At 48.0% G+C, this 21593-nt stretch overlaps 9 protein-coding genes across 9 annotated transcripts; 4 read left to right on the top strand and 5 right to left on the bottom strand.

Annotated features, from left to right (window-relative positions):
- Positions 1 to 467: 467 nt before the first annotated feature.
- Positions 468 to 3083, top strand: LY89DRAFT_735741 (uncharacterized protein; the record flags this gene model as incomplete). The annotated part of the gene is made up of 3 exons (XM_018220042.1): positions 468 to 1605; positions 1655 to 1834; positions 1885 to 3083. 3 exons carry the CDS (start codon positions 468 to 470, stop codon positions 3081 to 3083), a joined length of 2517 nt encoding a protein of 838 aa, XP_018069018.1.
- Positions 3084 to 3301: 218 nt separating this feature from the next.
- LY89DRAFT_118732 (uncharacterized protein) lies at positions 3302 to 4866 on the bottom strand. The gene has a single exon (XM_018205123.1). It carries the CDS (start codon positions 4504 to 4506, stop codon positions 3520 to 3522), a length of 987 nt encoding a protein of 328 aa, XP_018069017.1. The 5' UTR covers positions 4507 to 4866; the 3' UTR covers positions 3302 to 3519.
- LY89DRAFT_720150 (uncharacterized protein) lies at positions 4831 to 7201 on the top strand. The gene is made up of 2 exons (XM_018218546.1): positions 4831 to 5443; positions 5691 to 7201. Exons 1-2 carry the CDS (start codon positions 5068 to 5070, stop codon positions 7037 to 7039), a joined length of 1725 nt encoding a protein of 574 aa, XP_018069016.1. The 5' UTR covers positions 4831 to 5067; the 3' UTR covers positions 7040 to 7201.
- Positions 7202 to 7533: 332 nt separating this feature from the next.
- On the bottom strand, positions 7534 to 8610 carry LY89DRAFT_619720 (VanZ like family protein). The gene is made up of 2 exons (XM_018210892.1): positions 8480 to 8610; positions 7534 to 8409 (listed from the first exon to the last, which is right to left on the bottom strand). Exons 1-2 carry the CDS (start codon positions 8502 to 8504, stop codon positions 7793 to 7795), a joined length of 642 nt encoding a protein of 213 aa, XP_018069015.1. The 5' UTR covers positions 8505 to 8610; the 3' UTR covers positions 7534 to 7792.
- Positions 8611 to 9289: 679 nt separating this feature from the next.
- On the top strand, positions 9290 to 12603 carry LY89DRAFT_588647 (uncharacterized protein; the record flags this gene model as incomplete). Its single annotated transcript, XM_018209491.1, has 3 exons — positions 9290 to 10190; positions 10237 to 11375; positions 11428 to 12603. The coding sequence occupies 3 exons, from the start codon at positions 9290 to 9292 to the stop codon at positions 12601 to 12603; spliced, it is 3216 nt and encodes a 1071-aa protein (XP_018069014.1).
- A 1314-nt stretch (positions 12604 to 13917) lies between these two features.
- Positions 13918 to 15155, bottom strand: LY89DRAFT_783756 (uncharacterized protein; the record flags this gene model as incomplete). The annotated part of the gene is made up of 1 exon (XM_018222718.1): positions 13918 to 15155. One exon carries the CDS (start codon positions 15153 to 15155, stop codon positions 14133 to 14135), a length of 1023 nt encoding a protein of 340 aa, XP_018069013.1. The 3' UTR covers positions 13918 to 14132.
- Positions 15156 to 15787: 632 nt separating this feature from the next.
- Positions 15788 to 18418, bottom strand: LY89DRAFT_720146 (uncharacterized protein). Its single transcript, XM_018218545.1, has 5 exons — positions 17576 to 18418; positions 17424 to 17503; positions 16864 to 17111; positions 16761 to 16805; positions 15788 to 16710 (listed from the first exon to the last, which is right to left on the bottom strand). The coding sequence occupies exons 1-5, from the start codon at positions 18265 to 18267 to the stop codon at positions 16003 to 16005; spliced, it is 1773 nt and encodes a 590-aa protein (XP_018069012.1). The 5' UTR covers positions 18268 to 18418; the 3' UTR covers positions 15788 to 16002.
- A 122-nt stretch (positions 18419 to 18540) lies between these two features.
- Positions 18541 to 19743, bottom strand: LY89DRAFT_649071 (Prefoldin). The gene is made up of 6 exons (XM_018212042.1): positions 19630 to 19743; positions 19484 to 19568; positions 19363 to 19433; positions 19190 to 19314; positions 19083 to 19143; positions 18541 to 19030 (listed from the first exon to the last, which is right to left on the bottom strand). Exons 2-6 carry the CDS (start codon positions 19542 to 19544, stop codon positions 18971 to 18973), a joined length of 378 nt encoding a protein of 125 aa, XP_018069011.1. The 5' UTR covers positions 19545 to 19568; positions 19630 to 19743; the 3' UTR covers positions 18541 to 18970.
- Positions 19744 to 20110: 367 nt separating this feature from the next.
- LY89DRAFT_588754 (vacuolar protein sorting-associated protein-like protein VPS4) lies at positions 20111 to 21511 on the top strand (the record flags this gene model as incomplete). Its single annotated transcript, XM_018209499.1, has 3 exons — positions 20111 to 20736; positions 20792 to 21246; positions 21297 to 21511. The coding sequence occupies 3 exons, from the start codon at positions 20111 to 20113 to the stop codon at positions 21509 to 21511; spliced, it is 1296 nt and encodes a 431-aa protein (XP_018069010.1).
- Positions 21512 to 21593: the final 82 nt, after the last annotated feature.

Genomic DNA, 21593 nt, shown 5'->3' with positions numbered 1-21593 from the left:
CTCATCAGCCTTACACATTCCTCCACCAAAAATTCATCCTCCTGCCAATGCCTCGAATCGCGTTTGCGCGCGCGACTTCAATCAACAACCAACAGAGACAATACAGGTCCTGAAAGCACCGCCGTCCACACACACGACCAGACGCAAACCACAAACACCAGAGAAATCGTCGATTGTGCCTTCCCGCCACCCCACCTTCCTCTTACATCACGCCTTCATCTGCACTTCCACATTCACCTCTTCCATCTTGACTTCCTGAGCTTATCCCACTTGATTCCTTCTTGTAAACCTCTTGCGACATTACCCAGAACGTTCGCTCCCATTGAACGCCTTCGCAAATCCCTATGACACCAGAGGCCCCCGAATTCCATACAAAGACATTGTCTCCTCTCAGTCCTCTCCCTACCCATCCTTCTCAGCCATCCCACATACCAGTCCTGCGCAATCAGATCGACCCAGTTTTCAATATGACTTCGACACATCTTGATCCTGAACCACCCAACCCGGATGTAGCCATCCCAAAACACCATGTCCCAACAGAGCCCACAGAATCTGCTGAGAATTCTCCTTCTGCTGATTCGAGCTTTTCCGATGCTTACAAAGAGCAACCCGAGGTCGAGGAACATAAAGAGAATGAGGGCACCAAGCAGGGCTCCGAAGTCAGTGATGACTATGCCATGACTTTTGATTCTGAAGGAGAGGGACACGCAGATAGTCAGGATATATCACAGGCAATCATTGAGCCAAAGACGAATTCTCCCCTTCTCACCGTGTCAGAGATCGCTGAACCATCTTCTTCTTCCTCCTCCGACCAAGATACGACCAACGGGACCCAAAATGGCCCAGCCACCGACCTACCCAAACCCAGTTCCTCCCCCTCCCATCCTCCGAATAACGATACTCCGTCCACCAATGCTGCAGAGATCAACATTGCAGAAACTCCAGATACATCTGCAGAGTCCAAGCCCCTCATACATGATGATGCCTCGAGCGAAGGAATAGACATTCAGCAGTTACTGGATAATATCACAGCGAATGCTGAAAGAAAGGATTCTGCTAATGCTGTTCAATCTTTCAGCCCCACCGCTGCAACCATTCCAAAGAGCGGTCCTGGTCTTCCAACTCATTCCAGCCTTCCCCCACGACCAAATGTGCCCCAGAAGCGCCAATACGACGATATTCAAAAGTACTATGGCACAGCTACGGGACTGCCCCAACCACCCAGCAGTTTCAGATCGCCTAGTATCTCAACCTCTCTCGTAGCTGCTGGCGCTCCAGGCACTTCAACTGATCCTAGGGGTGGGCTTCCACCTCCTCCAACTGCCAGCTTTCCAGGCGCGTCAACTGATCCTAGAGGTGTGCTCCCTTACCCCCCAAGTGCAAATTTTCGGCCCCCCTTCCCCCCTCCTAGTCCCATCAGCCCAGCTTCATATACACAGATCAGTAGATCATCGGTTCAAGGCAACCAGGGCGAAGCTGATGATCTAGATGCAAAATGGGGTCCGGAGATACAGAGAATCTATGACGACTTCCTTGAAAATGAGCGCCAATTCGTTACGGAAGGGTTATGGGATAGGTTCCCGAATGGCTCTCGACTGTTTATAGGTAAGCAATACAATTCCCGGTAACCTCAATCGATCCTGACCGCGAGTAGGTAACCTTCCAAGTGAGAAAGTCACTAAGCGAGACATTTTTCATGTTTTCCATCCACATGGCAAGATTGCCCAGATCTCAATCAAACAAGCCTATGGATTTGTCCAATTCTATGACAGTACCGCCTGCTCTTCAGCTTTACAACGCGAACAAGGATCAGAAATTAGAGAACAGAAAATCCGTAAGTCTCAACAAGCTCTAACAAGTCGGTACCGACTAACCCCTGTGAAGATCTTGAGATTTCCAAACCCCAGAAGAACACACGTAACGCCCACGCAGCGTCGGGACGAAGATCTCCTGATCATTCGAGAGGAGCCACGCAGGACCGAAATGGCAGATCAGGACAGGGCCGAGTCGACCGCTACGAACCCCGTGCAGCACCCCAAACCCGCGTTGACGAGTATGGTCGCCCACTCCGTGTTCGTGATGACTATCGTCCAGCCAGATCTCCTACACCTCCCCGAGGCAGTTATCGTGGCCGAGAAGACTATGGCGGTCGTGGAAGAGACTCATACAATGGCCGAGACAGACGCCGAAGCCGTTCCAGATCCCCTCCTTATGGTCAACGAGAGATGGGACGGTATCGAGAAAGAAGTAAGAGCCCCAGAAGTCGAGAACTGGACGAAGATGCAAGCCTGCAGATTCCACGAAGAGATCCGAGAGATGTTCCTGATGTCCAGATCATCCTCGTGGATCAATTAGATCGGAACTTCATTTCATGGGTTGAGAGTGAGATGCGAGGGCGTGGTATCAAGGTGGAGGTCATGTTCCTCAGCCCTCGCTTCCCACTTCAAGCTGTTATTCGAAGACAGATTCTCGAAGGAGTCCACGCAGTCTCTAGGCTCGACATGAGATCACAAAGCACTAGCAAGATTCCTTTGCAGGTATTCGACCGTCAAGGAGGTGCAAACAATGTCAGATTTGACGAATACCAAGATCTTGACCCAAAGATTGCAGCGGAACTTGTCCTTCGTGCAAAAACTACCCAATCTCACGCACCCGCCCAAAATGTGCCCTACGCTCCACCTCCCCAATACGGCACTGGACAGCCATACGAACAATCCGTGGCTACCTCGGCAGTTCCTAATCCGCCAAACTTTCTCAGTCAAATAGACAATGCAACCTTGCAACAGCTTCTGACCACCCTGAATATGCCCCAACAGAATGCACCAGCTGCGGCTGCAAACTCTGCCATTGATCTTGCTGGTATACTCGGTGGATTGAGTGGGCAACCAAAACCAGTTCAGCAATCCTACCAACAGGCTTCGACCGATCCTTACGCGAATATTGCTGCAAACCCGGCACTGGCATCGTTTCTTGCAAACGGTGGCGCTGCTCCACCTCCACAGTCGCAATCCCAACCTCCCGAGCAGCAATCGGCCCAGCAAGTCCAAAATATCATGGCCCAGCTTGCCAGATTCAGGAAATGAACACGCCAGATTATAGGGAGCATAAGCGCGGAAGTTCCATGAAGGGAATATTGGCAGTGTCAAGATTATAGTTGAGTCATGCATACGGCTTCTAAGTTATTGGTACACAGAAAGATGAGTCACTATCTATGGTACATAGACTCCTTTTTTTCGAACCCATACCAAAACACCATTCCAATGCAAGCCGCATGCGCGATAGACTACACATTGTACATACAATAGCATGATCTCGGGTCATAGGCTTGTGGCCCTGGACCTCTAATCTAAAATTTCCACAACCTTCTCATCCTTGACGTGAAAATATAAGTCTTTTGAATACGTACTTGTTTGCATCATAACTTCAGTGCTTCCAGAGGTTTTTCTCTGACTGGCCAGACATTCGGTCTACAGGTAGTTAGCAAATGAACAACCCCAATACATTGCACCCAAATGTAGCCTACCTTGTCAACAATAAAGTCTCCATTCCCACTTTCTCTCTGCACTTCATCCAAGCATCCAATGTTCGCTTCAACGACTCCTTGCTTGGACCCATGACATTTATCCCCCGCTCCACACAAGCCATCCGTACCTCCTCTTCCGACAAGCCACCCACTCCGCCAGCCCTTTTTATCAACGTGTCGTCCATGTCCAGATACCCCATACGCTGCCTAGCTTTCCGTTTCAGCAACACCTCTGGAGGACCAAATACCCATTCCCACAGCTTAGAGCTTAGTCCAAGACTAGAGTTTATGTGTCGTAACTCCCATTTATCCAACTTCTCAACCGCCGCCGCCCCAACTCCTAATCTTGACGGAGGAGGAAGCGAAGTCAACTCCCGGAAGGACTCTGAACGCCTCTCCTCCAGTTTCCGCCTGTCGGAATCAATTTGTTTAGGTATACGGCATGTCCATGGTACGACGGCTGAGAAAGCTATCACAATCAATGGCGTGAATTCCCCGCAGATCATCAAGACCAAGGCGAACGCGGGGACTCGTTTGATATCATGCTTGTTTCTATACAGCAGCTGGAATTCGGATCGCGTTATGCTCCAATTCTGGACGGCTTCTTTGAGAGAGGTGTTCGAAGAGGAGAGCCGGGTTTTGATTGCTCGAGAGAGTTGGTAGTTGGTCCAGATGCTCCAAACGCCTGTTTTGTAGAACTTTACGTATGATTTGCCGAGTGCGAAGAGATAGGATGGAAGGCCTTGGCCGTGAGCTCGGGTGGGGAGATCGAGAAGAGGAGGGAGGGTTGTTAGAGGACCGTTGATATCGGACGGCTTGTGGGGAGAAGGAGGGATAGGTTTGAGGGCGAGGGTAGAGGCTGATGAGGCGTGGCGGAGCTGAAGAAGGGCCAGTGAAGGTTTCAAAGTGTATTTGGACGATTTGATGGGACGATGAGAAAAATGAGCGGCAGCACGGAGACCACGCAAGGTTATTGTGTTCATTTCATTAGAAGTAATGGAAGGGAGTCTAAAAAAAGAATAGAAAGTAAGAAGAGAGGAGGAAGAAGAGAGAAATATCCAGCACGATGGTTGCGAATGCCTCTCAAAATTTCTCCAGTGACGTTCTTGACTCTATCAGTGCTCTCCGGGGCGGAAAAGAGTGGCCAGAATTTTGGGTGGTTTTCGCCTACAAAAACGGCCACTTTTTTCCGCCTTTGCGAGCAGGGCAGGGGTACCTAACTAGCGCTCCCGTCGTGCCAAGACTTCCGAGACTAGTCCCTTAAAAGTACAACGAATCGAGTGATTGGTAACGATGGAGATCTGCTTATGCGGCGTAGGAAGAGACCAGATAACAGCATCTGGACGAGGCACGAAGGCAGAATCCTTCTACCTCTGTTGGACAGTCGTCCGGGACCTCCTTGGACATCAGCATTACGCCGTCTTTGATCTCAGCTTCTCGAAATTCGGGAACCGAGAAGAACATCGGCAACCGAGATCGAGAGTGACAAGTCTCTAAGAAAGCAACTTCAAAATTCGACATTATCTCCACATATTGTCCTCAAGATGCCTTGGCCATACCACCTCTTGGATCTCACGGAGACTGAAAAACACCAACGTCGTCTCCTTCTGGATAGATATGCTGTCTATGCACAGCTTTCCGCCCTCATCCCCATTGCTGCGTATCAACTTTACCGACTAGGTGCTTGGGTATATGCAGAAAATCAGAAAGCCAAAGTCAGGTACTCAGCTATTCCAAGTTCGCCAGCTGTCAGACGGGACAGAGCTTCCAAAACAGGGACTGTGGTGAGAAAATGGAGAGCTCTGGTTTGGTGGCTTGAGGGAGAGATTGCTCCGACTTGGGGCTTGAGAATTCATTGGGTTGCCGGAGTATCTTGGATGGCTTGGTTGCTATTCTTGTGCATTCATCAGACTGGCCATGGTATGTTTATTTTCCTCGTGAGTTATCAGAGAAGTTGCACGGGCTTCCAATTTGCGTGGTACCACTGATTTCCGCAAGAGCTATATTTAAAGCCTCTTGATTTTCACTCTCCTACTGCATTTTCTGTTCTAGGGACTGGGCTTCTCTGGGTTTTGCCCCCGTCTGAGCTGCATTCACGTGATCAACTCCTCCGCCTTTCGCTCCTTTTGAATTAAGCAAACGAGCTACAGTTACTAACACAATGCAGACTATCTTCATATTACCAAGCGATTTGGAGCCATTGCAGCATCACAATTTCCTCTCCACTACATGCTGTCCATGAAGTCTCTGTACTCGCCTCTCAATCTTGCTTTCGGAAGCTCACACGAACAACTGAACCCTTGGCATAGACTGTCCGGGAGGATTATCTACGGCCTCTTATTTCTTCATGCCACGTGGTACCTGAATTTCTTTGTCCTAGCTGGAGTCCTCGCCGTACGTCTTGTAGCTCCAGTTGTGATCATTGGATATGTCGCCTTCTTTCTCATAAACATCCTCTTCAGCACAAGTCTAGAAAAGATCCGACATTGGAGCTACCGGGTATTCTTTGTAATTCATCTAGTTGTTGGCATGGTCCTTCCTCCGTTACTTTTCTTTCACGCGAGACCACTACGAATATATATGACCGAAGCTCTTGCTTTGTTCATCTTCGACATTATCTGCAGAAAGCTAGATACCATCACGGGTTATGCGACCATCACCCCAGTTCCTCATACGAAGCTCATTAAGCTACGACTTCCTGTACCGACATCCAAAATCCAGCGCTTCCGGGATGCACCAGGCCAACATGTTTATCTCCAGGTCCCGCCCGAGAGCACTCCACCACATACCTCTTCACCATCTATTCACGATCTACTCTTCAATCCTTTCACAGTTGCCTCCGTCTCAAATACTGAGGTGACTCTCGTCCTTCGCACACTGAAGGGACCCACCACCACGACCTTAGAATATCTATCACATCTATCCAAAGCTCACCCACCAATAAACATCGAAGGCCCCATTGGCTCATCTCGACATTTCCCAAACCTCGCCGCAGACTACGACCGCATATTGCTAGTAGCAGGTGGAGTAGGCTCGACGTTCATCCTACCCATCTATCTACACGTCCGTGATCAACTTATCATTGAAGGCAAGAGTTCTGATCGTGTGACTATGATATGGTCCATGCGTTCCTCTTCCGAAGCTTTATGGGCTATCGATTCTTCGTCAGCTTCTGAGACGGAAGAAGGTGGCTCGATTCAAGATGACGAGAATGTACAGATCTTTGTCACGGGTCACGATAGTCATCACGGGCATAACGCACCCGAACCTTCAGATGGCAGTGTGGAGATGAGTGAGATGGCGCGGAAAGGAGATGAGTCTGGTGTTAGGATTACTGGGAGGGACAGGCCGGACTTGAGAAGAATTGTAGGGAATGTTTTTAGGAAAGGCGAGGGCGAGAGAGTTGCCGTCTTGGTTTGTGGACCTGCTGCTATGGCAAGGGAATTGAGGCGTGACGTTGGGAGATGGGTGGGGAGAGGTAGAGAGGTTTGGTTTCATAATGAGAGCTTCGGGTAGATAGGAGGGTCTTGGAGACCTTCACGGAAAGCCTGCAGTTGATTATAAATTTCCGCACTCAGAATCAAAATAGAAACCAAGTCAAAGTGATTAGCTTCCCTATTAGAATTATAGTTGGTCAACAAAGTCTAGCTTGCAACTTGAATAGGACACTTGAGCAAGATTAATAGCTTATTTTTACCAAGATTGTAGAACACCGCAGCAATGTCTGGCTTTTATAACTAATGTAGGCAGGTGTAAATGTTTGACATTTTAGCGGCTATTTGCAGAAGATGCTTTATAGACTATGGACATCCAAAGGAGAAGAATGCTTCTACGGTGCAAGAACTTTTTCCACGGCAGTTCATCGACTCGAAGTATATTGTCTGAAAATTGTTGAATATTCAATTCCAAGTCAGGGCTTTTGCAAGCCAGATGTTCCATTTCGATACCAACATTAAGCAGATGCTAGATATCCGAAATTGGAACATGTTATGAAGACCATTACGAAGATAATAAGCACTCGCTTTAGAGGATTAGGAATATCAGCAGTGTAAGATGATATTTTGGCTGCTATAACGTAATTTCCTACCTACGCTTCAAAACAAGCGTAGAGAGATTTTGACTGTGTCCCTTCCTCGTGAAGGCTTGTAAGTTGAGAGACATTCCCAATCTGCGCCATAAAAATACAACATTCAAAACCCTTTGTTGCTAAAATCCGTGATCCGCTGCACTAGAACGCCAAAAAGAAGCCCTGCAAATCATAACACATCATCAATCTGCTCTTTTCTTGCTCTCCCCCAGATCCTCGCCGGCAGAACTGGCACTTGGTGTCTTCAATCCTTCGCCCTCCGCACTATCCAAATGCTCATCCTCCTCCCAGCCATCTTCAATGTTTTCGTCCCAGTTATCCAGTTCTTGATCCAGAGACTGGTTATGTGAAGCCGGCGCTCCGGCACTGGTTGTTCCGGATTCTTGTGCCCCGATTCCAACGCCCTCGCCGAGCTCCAGATCAGCATCCTCCTCTCCGGGTACAGCTTGGTAGTTCTTGGCCAATCTCTTTCTTTCCAACATCCTCAGATGATACCAGGAGCTCAACCCCAACGCTGCCAAACTCCCCACTACATTCGCAACGATATCGTAGAAATCGAATTGTCTGCCATTTGGCAGGAATCCTTGGAGGAATTCTGACCCAACACCGAGGATACCGGTACAGATGAGGAGCGTAAGGTTCAAGTTGCGCCTACGGGACGTATCGAGAATCCAGTAGAAGCAAGTTGTGAGAACGAAGAATGTGACGCAATGAAGGATCTTATCGTTTACAATGGCATCGAGTTGGAGAGAGGAGAGTCCGGCGTAGCCAGCCGTTGCGGCCAGGAAGACGAAGGCTCCTGTAGCATGATGTTAGATCAGGCGCAAGGCTGGCATAACGGAAAAGCTCGGTGAAAGGGATTCACTGACCTGCAAATGGAAGCCGTATTCGCATGTTGAAGTGATGTTATGGATGCGTGAAGAGAAAGGTCATTTCCAGCTTCAAACGCTCCTTAACAGGATATTTGGTTTGTTCAGCGAGCTCTAGGTTGCAGCTTCGTGTTCTCATGCGGTACTGTTGGAGCTGGGCTTGAGTGACCCCAGCTCTCTTGTGTCACGTGTCGCCTTTAAGTGGATACCGGCGAACTGCATCGATTTTCTTTCCCATAACCTTAAGTCAACCTTTAAAGTGACAAAAAAGTAGATAGAATACTCGTAGACGTAGTTGCGCATCTGTGCAGGACCAAGACATTGCCAAATCAATGCAATGCGCCGAGTTTGTGGGGATTTGCTCGATCTCCCTCTTCACGTCGTTCACAGGCTAGACACTTCCAATTCTTACGCATAGGTCCCCCAACGACATCTCCTCGAGACACCCGTCTATCAAGGTCCGGGACAATTTCATCAAGAACGCGACAACGACATCAGTTATCGAGAAGATTTTATTTACGGCATCACCGATGACGGTCCTGCAACCCAGTTAGGGAGTTGTTTTGCACGTCCAGGAGGAGGACCGCGATATATCCTGTCGCATCCTCACTCGCTCCGAAACCCATCCCCCGCTTGAGTATGTCGCTATACAACTCCATCGCACATCAATCATGGCTTCCTTCATCGCATCCTCTTAAAAACAAACCCTTCCTGCCACGAGACGATACGCCTGCGCGCTCTAATACTCCTCTCCCTCTCGAAGATGCTACAATGGGTGAACCGGCCCCCGTACAATATGATGGCGACAATATGGAGGAAGAGCATCAGAGGCAGTTATTCAAGGAACTATACCTGCGCAGTGAATCTAAGATAACTGGATTGTTTGGTGGGCAGAGGGCATCTGAACGAGACTCTGCCGACGATGATCGCGCCCAGAATGATGATTTCGTCGCGGATGAGCCCAATATCACGGAGCCCGTCAAAGAACCAGCCCCTAAGAAGGTTACGCGGACCATTGATGAGGACAACTACGATGATGATGAGGATGAGGACGAGGACGATGTGCCAAAATCTCCAAGCAAGAACAAAAGCGCAAATGCCCTATTGTCGCCCTCCAAATCTGGCAGCTCTCCTGTTTCTTCGGACCTCTCCCCAACCAAGCCAGCCGAGCAGAATAAAGACGATGCTGCGCCAGAAGAGCCCAAGTCTTCTGAAGATGCGCGTAAGCAGTTGGAGGAGGCAAAGAAGGCCACCGAGGAAGCAGCCAAGCGCAGTTTCCATACCCTATTTTATACATTAGAGAACGATCGAGTGGCTATGCTGGAGCAGCAGAAGCTCGAAGAGTCTGAGAAGCAGATAGATGCCGAGATGCACCATAATGGCACGGCCAATACCACGAATGGCGCAAATGGAGAACATCACGGATCGCTGAGTAGTGCTAATCTTGGTGCTTCGAGTTTGACTCTAAAGCATTTGATTGCGCGGATAGATCTTAAGCGCGACCAAGTCCGGGCTTCAGACGCGGAATTACGATCGTTGATGAATGAAGTCCGCAAAAATAGAAGCAAGTGGGCAAGCGAGGAGAATGTCCATCAAGAAGAGCTCTATGAAGCTGCGGAGAAGGTGTTGAGCGAACTCAAGGCAATGACGGAGTATTCCGCGCCTTTCTTGACAAGAGTGAACAAACGGGATGCGCCTGACTACTACAACAGTAAGTACCCCTGGCCCATGAGGACACGTCGTCTAATATCTCTTAGTTATCGACAAGCCTATGGATCTTGGGTCAATGACCAAGAAGCTGAAGACGTTAACATACAAATCGAAAAAAGAATTTGTTGATGATCTTGACTTGATATGGAGTAATTGTCTCAAGTACAATGCTGATGTTGCACACCCACTGCGCCGAAATGCCAACTCGATGAGGAAAGAAGCTGAGAAGCTCGTACCTCTGATTCCAGATCTAGTCATAAGGCCAAGAGCAGAAGTCGAAGCTGAAGAACGAAGAAAACAGAACGGTGGCGAAGATGATGGTGCCGATGATAGTGATGATGAACCCATTATGTCTTCCAGAGGACGAAAAGCAGGAGCCAAGGGATCAAAAGCTAGGAAGTCAGCAAATGGTCGAGAAGAGGGCACTCCTAGTCTTGATCAGAAACCAACTCTCCAGCTTAATGGTCTTCTTGGAAATCTGGGTGACGGATCAGACACTGGATTCGATGGCAGCCAGAGCGGCTTTGCCACACCCCCCATTGGCTCTATCACGCCATCGATGAATGGCATACCGGCTCATGGAAGCCAAGCTGATGGCATGGATATCGATGGTCCTTCAATAAATGGAATCTCGCTTGGTCAGGCACTTGGTGCTGCAGCAGAGGACCTTCGAGAAGATGAAGAGTATAAGATCTGGAAGCAGGTGACGAAAAAGGACCGCGCGTTGATTGCCAAAGAGAGAAACCGTCTTTTCAGAGGCGATCGACTTAATCCTGACGAACCTGCTCTCCTGCGCTCAAAGGCTGGCATGAGGAGATGGCTTCGTCAACAGAAGGAAGGCCAGATCGATGCCTCGCGCTCAGACACTAGGCCCAAAGATGCACTTCAAGGTGTGGAAACTTTGGCTGAAGGGATGCAGGGCGAAGAAGAGCGCGTCATACCTGACTATTATGACTCTCTTTCAGCTATTCCTGACATCCCGCGCAAGCTTCAGTGGACTGAAGACGCTGATGGTCAGCTGATTGATCAAAACGACGAGTTGATTCGCATGGTCCCCAGCGGACACTTCACAGCTCCAAAGAGTGCTTTAACTGCAAAAGTTGAGGCAAACATGAGGCAGATGCAGGAAACCCGGAAATTATGTTCAAAAATTGGCGTCATCAAGCAGATGCAATTGCAGGCGCAGGTTAGTCCATATGAGTGAATCTTTTTATAGTGTTATGAACTGACATTTACAGATGTACAACAATCAATTTCCGAAGTATGAACCAGAGCCGTTCATCGAAGCTGACATTGAGCCTCATGTTGTTTCCGACGACGGGCCAATAATGGCAACTTGGGTTTGTAAGGCCGCTTTGCAACGCTCTGTTGCAAAACTTTGCTATCATGCTGGTTTTGAAGAGCTTCAGCCAAGTGCACTAGATGTGATCACAGACATTGCTGGAGACTTCTTCACAAAACTTGTCCAGACATTCAACGTCTACCGCGAAACACCCAAGGTACCTGCAAATGTGCCTATGGCTGGATCCAAATGGCAGGAACGCTTTACCAACGAGGAAGTTGTTCTTCATACCCTCAGTGAAAATGGCCTTGACGTCGAAGCTCTGGAAAGTCATGTCAAGGATGATGTTGAGCGTCTTGGTGGGAAGCTAGGAGTCATGCACGAACGCATGAAGGCTCATCTCTCGGATCTCCTTCGTCCTGCCCTCGCTGCTGATGCCGGGCCTGATGGTTCTGGCGCGTTCAATGACGGCAGCGAGCAATTCGTCGGTGGTGACTTCGCAGAGGAGCTCGGCGAAGATTTCTTTGGCTTCAAAGCTCTTGGTCTAGATAGCGAGTTCGGCATGGGAAGTTTGTCGGTGCCATTGCATCTTCTCCACACCAGACTGTACCAGAACCAGCCTACTGCTGTCGCGCAAGGACCCACAACAGATATTTTCGAGCCTCTACCACCATTGGAGCCTGTCACGAGGGAGAACCTGCAAGATCAGATTGGCCTTGTCAGGAATTTCTTCCTCGCGAAGCTCCATGCCAACGACGATGAGCCCCTGCTTGAAGACGAAGAGTTGCCTGCCAAACAAAGACCGACAAGACCTCGTCTTGGGCCTACGGGCAAAATCACTAGTCCAAGGAAACGACCTCTCAAAGAACAGTCCGGCAACGCCAAGAAGAAAAAGAAGCTTGACAATGGTACAGCCATGGATCCGGCAACTGGCATCAAGTCGGGTGTCAATGGTAGTCCGGAGAAACCGAATCCTTTGACCGCCTCAGCGAAGAAGTTAAAGCTCAACTTACCGAATGGTGGGCCGGTCTCAATGGAAAGGGTTGAAAGCAGCCAAGGGAACGCTAGCCAAACTGAGAAGGATGATGGAAGTGCTGTGGGCATGATGAGTCCGGAAAGCATTGAGCGATAGTAATCGTCAGAAAGCTATTTATCATGGCCAGGCAGCAATACATTCGTTTAACAACCTATCCTTCAGAAAGAAGGACACTACATCACTTATTCGCCCCTCGATTAAAGTTCGAGTCAAGCACAAATTTAAAAAATAACCGTACATATGGGAGGACATCAACGCATCGCTCAAAGCCTCAATTCGAAAGCAACCACAATACCTAATACATCAATGTGTACTTCTAAGACCTTTCTTTCTTTCTCTCCTTTCTGCGTGCTTTCGTATTTTGCAGGTTATGAAATTCATTGACGGCGTTACTATCGGCTAGCCATGGGATTTGGGTGGATTGGCTCCTAAATTTGCATTTTCGATGGGCTTGGGAAAGGGACTTTAGGATGGAATGGGTCTTTCCCTTTGCTTTGCTGTTTTCGTTTTGCTTTTCGGGTCGATGATGCATGCATGAAGAATCTTTCACACACAACTCGCATTGGAATTTAAGAAAATGGAAATGGGTGTGCTGGGGTGGGAATTGGGGTGGGTGGAGTAGGTGTTTGTGCTTTCGTAGAGGCGAGTTGGGGCGAAGTTTCGAGGAGAAAAAAGGGTGGAGAGTGTATTTGGAGGAAGGGGATGATACAGTGACGGTGGTTAGGTCGTTGCCAGGCTGTATTTTATGTTGTGCTGGGAGTAGCAGATCAATTGATCGATTCGATGATTGATCTGAAACTTGTTCCTTCTTGTGATGTTCTTCTACGAAATCTCTTCGCGTGACGTATAATCCTCGAGCCTTTGATCGCCGAGTGGCTTCTCCCTTAAATCTTACTTCACAGTTGGGACTCAATCCACGTATAGTGTGAGCTCCCCCGAATCATATGTTAATTATTCACCATTCGACGATTTTACTTTGATTTAAAGAAAGAAAGAACTTATAGCGCTTTAAAGTACTGAATTGCTGATGGACTTAATGGTATAACATTTCCGTCTATGTACTTTTTTCTAAATTAAAGCAGAATGTGTATAATATACACTTGCGATCACATATTAGTTCTTGCTACTCGATGATTTTGCTTTAATTTGAAGGGCAGAGAACTTATCCCATTTTGAAGCGTTTAGTTGTCGAAGTACTTTCAATCTTCATGCAACTTCTGTCTATACATTCTCCTCAAATTGAAGCAGTATTTTTTCTGTATTTCAAGCAATTTAACATATGATCAGGAGGGTACACTGTGTATTGTCACACAGACTTTGGAACAACATTATATCATATCTTGGTTTTTGCAGTACCTTTGCTCATGCCCTATACTTGATCATTACACGTAGGAAAAGATAGGCGTAGCATTGTTATTCTCGAGCTATTTAGGGGTGCAAATGCCAGTGCCAGGATCCGCTAGATATTCCTTTGCTGCAAATTTCCACTAGCCATGTGCTTCCAATCGAGTCTTGCGAGCATGCCCTCAAGCTAATTCTTCACTGCAAAATTAAGCCAGCATTTATCGTCCAGAATGTACATGCCGTCATTGGTTGCAGAGACCAGGTAGATGGTATCTAATCTCTCACATACCAATTACGGCTTGGAGTTCTTTCCACGTCATCTCGCAGCATATCTTGGAACTACCTTCCATTCTCGCTGTCTTGAGAATAATGCTTGGCACGTGCCAATCTGGCTTTGTCGCCCGACATACTGAGAATCTATCTCGCAACCTCTGAATCTGCTCATAACTTCCAATTACCGGGAAAGGCGGCGAGTTTTCGACGAGGACTTCGAGGTGAATGCTCCGATATGCGAGTTCACGATCGTGCAATCTACACCCCGTGCTGTGGCATACAACAGTGATATCCTTCAAAGCACCCAATCTTCGGAATGGATTGCCCAGCTCAACATCCAAGATGTTGGTCAGTCTCTTCGTGTCGAACGCAAGGTGCTGGATCGCGCTCAATGCGATGCTCTGCCAGAGCTGACCAGTCTCGAATTTGAAGTGCATATCGTGGTTCCGTCTGTTAGAGTATTGAAAGTAGAGAGTATCGAAGCCGGGATCAATTCTGAAACCGCAAGTAGTTTTTGTGGTGTCTAGCCGAAGGCTGAATACTTTCAAGGCCTCTTCGCGGGATTGCCTGCAGACCCACAAGATACTCGATTGTTCATGGCGAAGAACCGTGGTCATGTACTTCGAAGGATCTTTCTGGTATTCAAGGAATAATTCCAATGCTGCTGGTTCGCCAGGCTCTAGCTCTTGATCCGATCGGTCCTTGGCATAACGGTCGTGGTCAATATGGTGCTGAACGGGCAAAATTCTCGCCGACGGCAGTGAGAATTTCCAGATGAGGACCTTCAATTCATCGGGGAGATTTTGGAAATAGTGAAAGTCTCCCAGCTCGATCGAGGTACTAGACGAACTCGTCCAAGTCTTGAGTTTATTGAGCAGCGATTGAGTGCTTTCAAGGACAGCTCTCAAAGAGTCTTCCGAAACTCCTCTTGGCTCCAGTCCGAACTGGTGAGCTTCTGCAGCGATAGTCGCAGCAATCTTCTCGACCTCTCTCATGCGTAGCGCTTCTAGAGAGGGTTTTGAGGCTTCCATCGCGAATCACCCTTGTGCGCAAAGCTATGTCAATTGATCGTCAGTCACTATCGCAGCTTGTAACAAATTGAGGACATACGTTACTTCAATTGCGTAATGAGGAACTTCCAGTTCCCTTGAATTTTGGAACCTCTGGATGTATCGCTGTAAATAGGGTCAGTGAAGGAAATTCAAATGTCTAGACACTTGAACTCACCTTCGAGAATTCTTGTGCGAAAATCCGAAGGTGAATGTGGGGGTGGAAGAATTTGCTTGATGAAAGAGAATCGATGGAAGGTCTCCCGCGTCGAAGAATCCAAGTGCGGTAACGTCGACGACGTGCTCTGAGCTGGATGATTCGTGATGAAGAGAAGTGGTTGAGGTTGAAGTAGAAGTTTTGAGGAAGGACGAAGGGTTGCGGGAGGACGAGAAAGGACTTAAGCAAGCCCACCACGCTAGCTGACTAGACTCATCTTCAATTCAACTTCAACTCAGCTGAGAAGGTGCTGCAAATGGTAAGAGCAGGTCGATGACAAAAAATATCTGGGGCTGATTCCCAGATGTCGAGTCCTTTTTCTTTCCGTTTTGTGTATGTCAGGGTCACGAGCAACAAGGTGTGGATTCTGTGCTGCTCATTGCTATCATTCTGGAACCCCCTTCCTGCCAGGGCTTTCTATTTGCAAAATCAACACTCCCATGCTGCCTTTTTGACATTTTCCACTCCTCTGAGGCGATTTGAAAAGGGTCTTTCACACATTGAAATGCGTGATATCCTATTCCACAGACCACATCCACTGGCACGAGACCCAATTGTCCATCTTGCTCATTCCATTCTTCAGACTCTGTTCGACCATGCCGCAATATACAATTATCGGCAAAATGCATCCTCCCATCGCCTTCTATCTGCTTCGGTGCGCGCAGATTCAGAAGTTGAATCAGTCGTTATACGTGCCCGACTTGATAGTGGTGGTTGTAGATTAACCTTTGGTTCCTCCGGTGATGCTGCTGTGTGTTCAAAAACATGGCGGTCAGACCACAGAACTCTATTGGCGGAGGCTCCAAATTGTTTAGGGATTGTGCATTGCACTTCTACGTCCTCAGTTTCAGCAATCAAGGTCTTGTTGTCGTTGTTGTTAGCTGTGATGGTGGTTTTGGGCTTGGTCTTTGATCCCTTCGGACGACCTCCTCTCTTCTTCTTGGTTGGTTGTTCTAGCTCTGCTGGGCGAAAATTAGGCCTCGGTCGTTTTGGGGCTGGCTCCGGTGTGCCCCTCTCAGAAATAGTCGCATCGTCAGAGATTGTTGCGTCACTGTCCAATGTTTGGTCGCCATTTACCTGTAAGGGTGGATGAAGTTTGGCCACTCTCGGCTTGGACTGTAGTTGTAGCAGTGTCTCGGCCACTTCGAGCTCTTCCGTCGTCCGTGTATCGGAGGACATCTGCGTGAGGATATGTGCTGCTGCTATAGCTTCCTTATTCCTCACAGCCTTGAATCTGGTCTTCAACTTGACTTGGACCACTCTATCTTCAAGTTTGCTAGGTTCGACCGGATATTTCCTCACACCTGTATAGATGCCATGCTATGGCACGGGCTTGAGCTTGAGTCTCCACAACGTAGAGAGCCACTCACGTGAAGACGAGAAAGCCTTTCAGGGTCAGGGTTTTGGTTCATACTCTGCTCCGGCATTCGTCAGTCTTTAGAGATGCGTACTAGAGTCGATAATTGAACTTACTAGTATTTCATTCCCCTCATTTGTCTCTGTCTTGAGATTTACACTGGATTTTAACTCTAGAAACTCTCTTCTTTCTTTCTTGAGTTTGGGCAACAGTAATAAAGGTGTTGTGTAAGGGCTAATCCTCTTGGGTTCATCAGAACTTGCAGGGCTTCGCAACGACTCGATCGGGACTCGCTCCATAGTGACGAAATTTGGTCGACAGAAGATGAACCAGGCGCCCCGCCGCTGCTTGTACGGGTCTGACTCTGCGTAGCAAAAGAAATCGAGAACACCTTATTGCTGCTGGCCAGAGGTGCAATCTAGGCTTGCTTGGACGGGCACCACGATATGGATATGATTGAAAAAACAATGTTATGGAATAAAAACCATTACCAGGTCGTAGTGCTCGAAATAATGTTTGTGTAGAGAATACAACTTAGATATGCCGCAAATTGACGGCTCGGAAGACCAATGTGACGAAGCAAAAGAGGAAAGAACTATCGAAGGAAGCTGCAATCAACCTTGCCTCAGACTTGACCACCTCGATCACTTAGTAGATGCGGCATAGAAACTTATACTTGTGAAATTAAGTGTCGAACAAATTTTCACGGTCAAGATTTCGGAGTTGGTCATATTCGCAAAGACTTCATGACTTCCACTGTGCCACGAAGTTCCACCTCAAACCTATCAGTAGGGTACTGCTATGTTCCGGCGTCTGCTCACTACTTACTGCTCATCGCTCAACTGTGCAAAGCTGATGAACGGAGCCTTCCACTTAGGACGAAGCAATTCTTCCTTCGCCATTGCTTCCTCTACTCTGGCCCGGACTTTCCGCACAGTTGGCTTGCGCATGATGGCAAATCTTTCTATGCCTCCGACAAGTCCCCGAGTCCCAGTCTTCACACTCAACCTATCACTGCGGAGTCTCCCAACGTTGATTTCTCTGATGGCAGGAAAGCGACGCAAGATTGGCACCAAGACTTGCGAGAAATCGTTGTACTTGAAGCCTTCTCCACAGGGGACTTGGACGTCTCCGAGTATTTGGATACGCTTCAGTACCTGCGTGAGATCAACTCGGAACAGTTCTTCGTAGGGACCATGCTGCTTGCCAGACCCGCTGATGTTCGACCGGGGCCAGTTGCTTATCATACGGACATCGGAGTAGCATAAACAGAGGATGTCTCCATCAGCGTCAAACACGACTTCGTCACGCCCTTTGCCTGAAGTCTTGATGTATCTCAGTGCTTCTTCTCTCGACTCTCTACAAGCATTAATCGAGGAGTAATTGATGCGTCGAAAAGACGACTTGCGTGGTCCCTCACGTTCGAAAAGCACCCTTCGAGGCATAGCTATTCTCCATATTTGAAGTCGAATTTCTGTAGGAAGTTTGGGAAACGGTGGGAATGTCGTTGGAGTAGTCATCAGGACTGGTGGCGAAGGCTGTCTGTAGTTCTCCGCTTCAAATGTGATGTAGATGGTAAGATGATACTCGCAGAATATTGACGCCTTATATGTAAAAGGGCTGCCTTTGAGTTGACAAGAAACCGAAAAGCAGTGGCAGGGTAAAGAGTGGAAAAAGTGTGTTAGGAGACCGACTTGTTGAAGCTGGAAATAGTAAGAAACAGAAAGGAGGAGACACTTGAAGCCCTTAACCATTCAATAGTATGTCCGCTACTGAGTTGAATATCTTTGTATCTCCTGGACATTTTGGCCACACGCTTCTTTGTCTTGTAGAAAAGGGGGTGACTAGTGAATTCTTCAGCACAGATTATCAAAGTGTCAAATTGAAGCTCATAGTCCAATGTACTATCGTTTCAAGATGAATACTCAATTAAGAAGCCGACAAAGATCTAATTCTTTCTATTTCGTTTCGACAGTTGCCCACTGAGGCTTGCTACTCCTGCGTTTGGAAGTAGATAGGAGCTGTGGAAAATGTAAGATGAACTATCAGACATCTGTTGACAAGCTTGAAGTTCTGTCGGAAATGCAATAACCTGTAAGCCTTAGGTTACTTTGAATTTGGACAAGAAAAAGCTCCAGGTTTGGTATGAACATTTCTTCGGTATCGTGCGCCATGCAATGCAGATCTTCCCTAGACGCCAAATACCTGTGTTCAGTTATCCCTTCATGCGGCAACTTGTGCTTGAGCACCATGCTCTTGTGCTTCTGTCTGAGCTTGAATGATCTGGCCAATTATTAGCTGTTCGATACTTGCAGGCGACCAACTGGAAATTAACCTGTGCTTTCAGCTCTTCACTCTTGTCTTGTGCTTCTTTAATCTGCTTTTCTACCTCCTTGCTGCTAATTTATCAGCCCAGTCGTATAATCGAAGGCTAGACCTCACATTTGGTTCCCAATGAGCTCTAATCTGCCATCTACACCCAATATAGCTTCGGCTTTATCTTGCTTCAGGAGTACAGGTCCAACTAATTTGTAGATAGTTGAATTGTCGTCGAGACTTGCAAATTCCTGTACCATTTAGTCAGGGTCTTGTTGAGGAAGTCCAATGTTACAGACCTTTTGAACGCCCTTGTTCTCTTGCTGTTGCGACTCGAGCTTTTGCCGTGATTGTATATTATTCTGTAGATCTATACTAACTCATTAGCAAGATTCCTTAAGAAGTATGGACGTCAAATACCTGTTTGGAGCTTCTGAAACTGCTCGGAAAGACCTTGCAGTCTCTGTTGTGTGTCTGCCATGATGCTGAGCTACCTAGGTTGGGTCTGGAAATGCTGCGTGAGCGTCTGCCGCTCGAATTTGAATCAGGCTCTGAATGAATCTGACCTTTCTGCTATCCTTCAGTGTCTTTCCAACCAGAAATTGGTCAAGAAATAGCTTTACAGCAGCTTCGTGAGCAGGTTATCAAATATCAAAATTCTAGAAGACGTCCCACTAGCGTGATCGCGGGGCAAGGTCAAAGTCGCCTAGCGAACCCAAGCTGCACCGTCATAAACATTGCTACTTCCCAGAGCAAGACCAACAAGCCCGCCTTGATCGCGCAAGATCCTGTGGTTTCGCCTAGAGATCATCCCATTGTCCCAATCTCGTTCGCCGAGGATCTCCAAGCTAGGCGGCAGCTTTACTTCACGCGCAATTTAATCCGAAATCTAGACCCCGCGGCATACCACACAGTCGAGCGGCGGACACGAACTACGACTTCGGAGACCTTTCGAACGAGCTGGGAATTACGGTACAGAATCTTCTCTCTTCAGGTCCCTTCCGAGACGTTGCAAAACCTTTTCAGTCTACGATTCCAGCCACGAAGATGTCGAACACCGACTTTCTAGGCCGCGCTATAGAATCGGTCAAGAAAGCCATCGAGGCAGACACAGCAGCAGAATATGAGAAGGCATATCAACTCTACTATTCGTCCCTTGAGCTATTCATGCTAGCACTGAAATGGGAGAAGAACGCCAAGTCTAAGGAGATGATCAGAGCGAAGGCGGGCGAATACATGGAGCGAGCAGAGAAGTTGAAGGCGCATTTAGCAGACGATGCAAAGCGGAAAAAGCCTGGTATGGTTGGCGCGAATGGGACGTCAACGGGGGGCGGAGGAAAGGGGAAGGAGGAAGAGGGAACAGACCCTGAGAGCCAGAAGTTGAGAAACGCGCTTGCGGGTGCGATTCTACAGGATAAGCCCAATATCAGATGGGAAGATGTTGCTGGGTTGGAGGGAGCAAAGGAAGCGCTGAAAGAAGCGGTTATTCTCCCTATAAAGTTTCCACATTTGTTCACAGGGAAGAGACAACCATGGAAGGGTATTCTGTTATATGGACCACCTGGTACCGGGAAGTCATACTTGGCAAAAGCTGTGGCTACGGAGGCAAACAGCACGTTCTTCAGTGTCAGCAGTTCCGATCTGGTCAGCAAGTGGATGGGAGAGAGTGAAAGGTTCGTTCATAGCAGGCATGGTTATGAGAACGAAAATGCTAACTATATGTGGCAGGTTAGTCAAGCAATTATTTGCTATGGCCCGAGAAAATAAACCATCCATCATCTTCATCGACGAGGTAGACGCTCTATGCGGTCCCCGAGGTGAGGGAGAATCGGAAGCCTCTCGGCGTATCAAGACAGAAATGTTGGTGCAGATGGATGGTGTTGGCCGTGACAGCAAAGGTGTCTTGGTCCTCGGCGCAACGAATATACCTTGGCAATTGGATGCTGCTATTCGTCGTCGTTTCCAAAGACGTGTGCATATCTCGCTCCCGGATCTTCCAGCCAGAACGAAGATGTTTGAGATCAGCGTTGGCTCAACACCTTGCGAACTTACTGGTGCCGATTTCCGGAAGTTGGGAGAGCTAAGTGAGGGCTACTCTGGTAGTGATATCAGTATTGCGGTGCAAGATGCCCTCATGCAGCCCGTACGAAAGATCCAGACCGCAACACATTACAAGAAGGCAGGTCACATGGTTCAAAGTTCTTGACCCCGGCTGACTCGTATTAGGTTACAGACAATGGCGAAGAAAAGCTTACACCTTGCTCACCTGGGGATGCAGGTGCGATGGAGATGACCTGGACTGAAGTCGATTCAGACAAGCTTCTAGAGCCCCCATTGCAGTTGAAAGATTTCATTAAGGCTGTGAAGGGTGCAAGACCAACGGTATCACAAGAAGACATTAAGCGAAGTGAAGACTGGACAAATGAGTTTGGTAGTGAAGGTGCCTGAAAAGCGATTGATACCCGCACGTATGGCTAACGTTTGCCAACTACTATCCTGGTAGTGCGTTGGCTTTGAGAATATTGGCAGG

The sequence above is a fragment of the Mollisia scopiformis genome, assembly GCF_001500285.1.
Source record: "Mollisia scopiformis unplaced genomic scaffold LY89scaffold_16, whole genome shotgun sequence".
NCBI lineage: Eukaryota > Fungi > Ascomycota > Leotiomycetes > Helotiales > Mollisiaceae > Mollisia > Mollisia scopiformis.
Note: the sequence above shows the minus strand (reverse complement) of the source record. Positions and strands in the feature narration are given on the sequence as shown.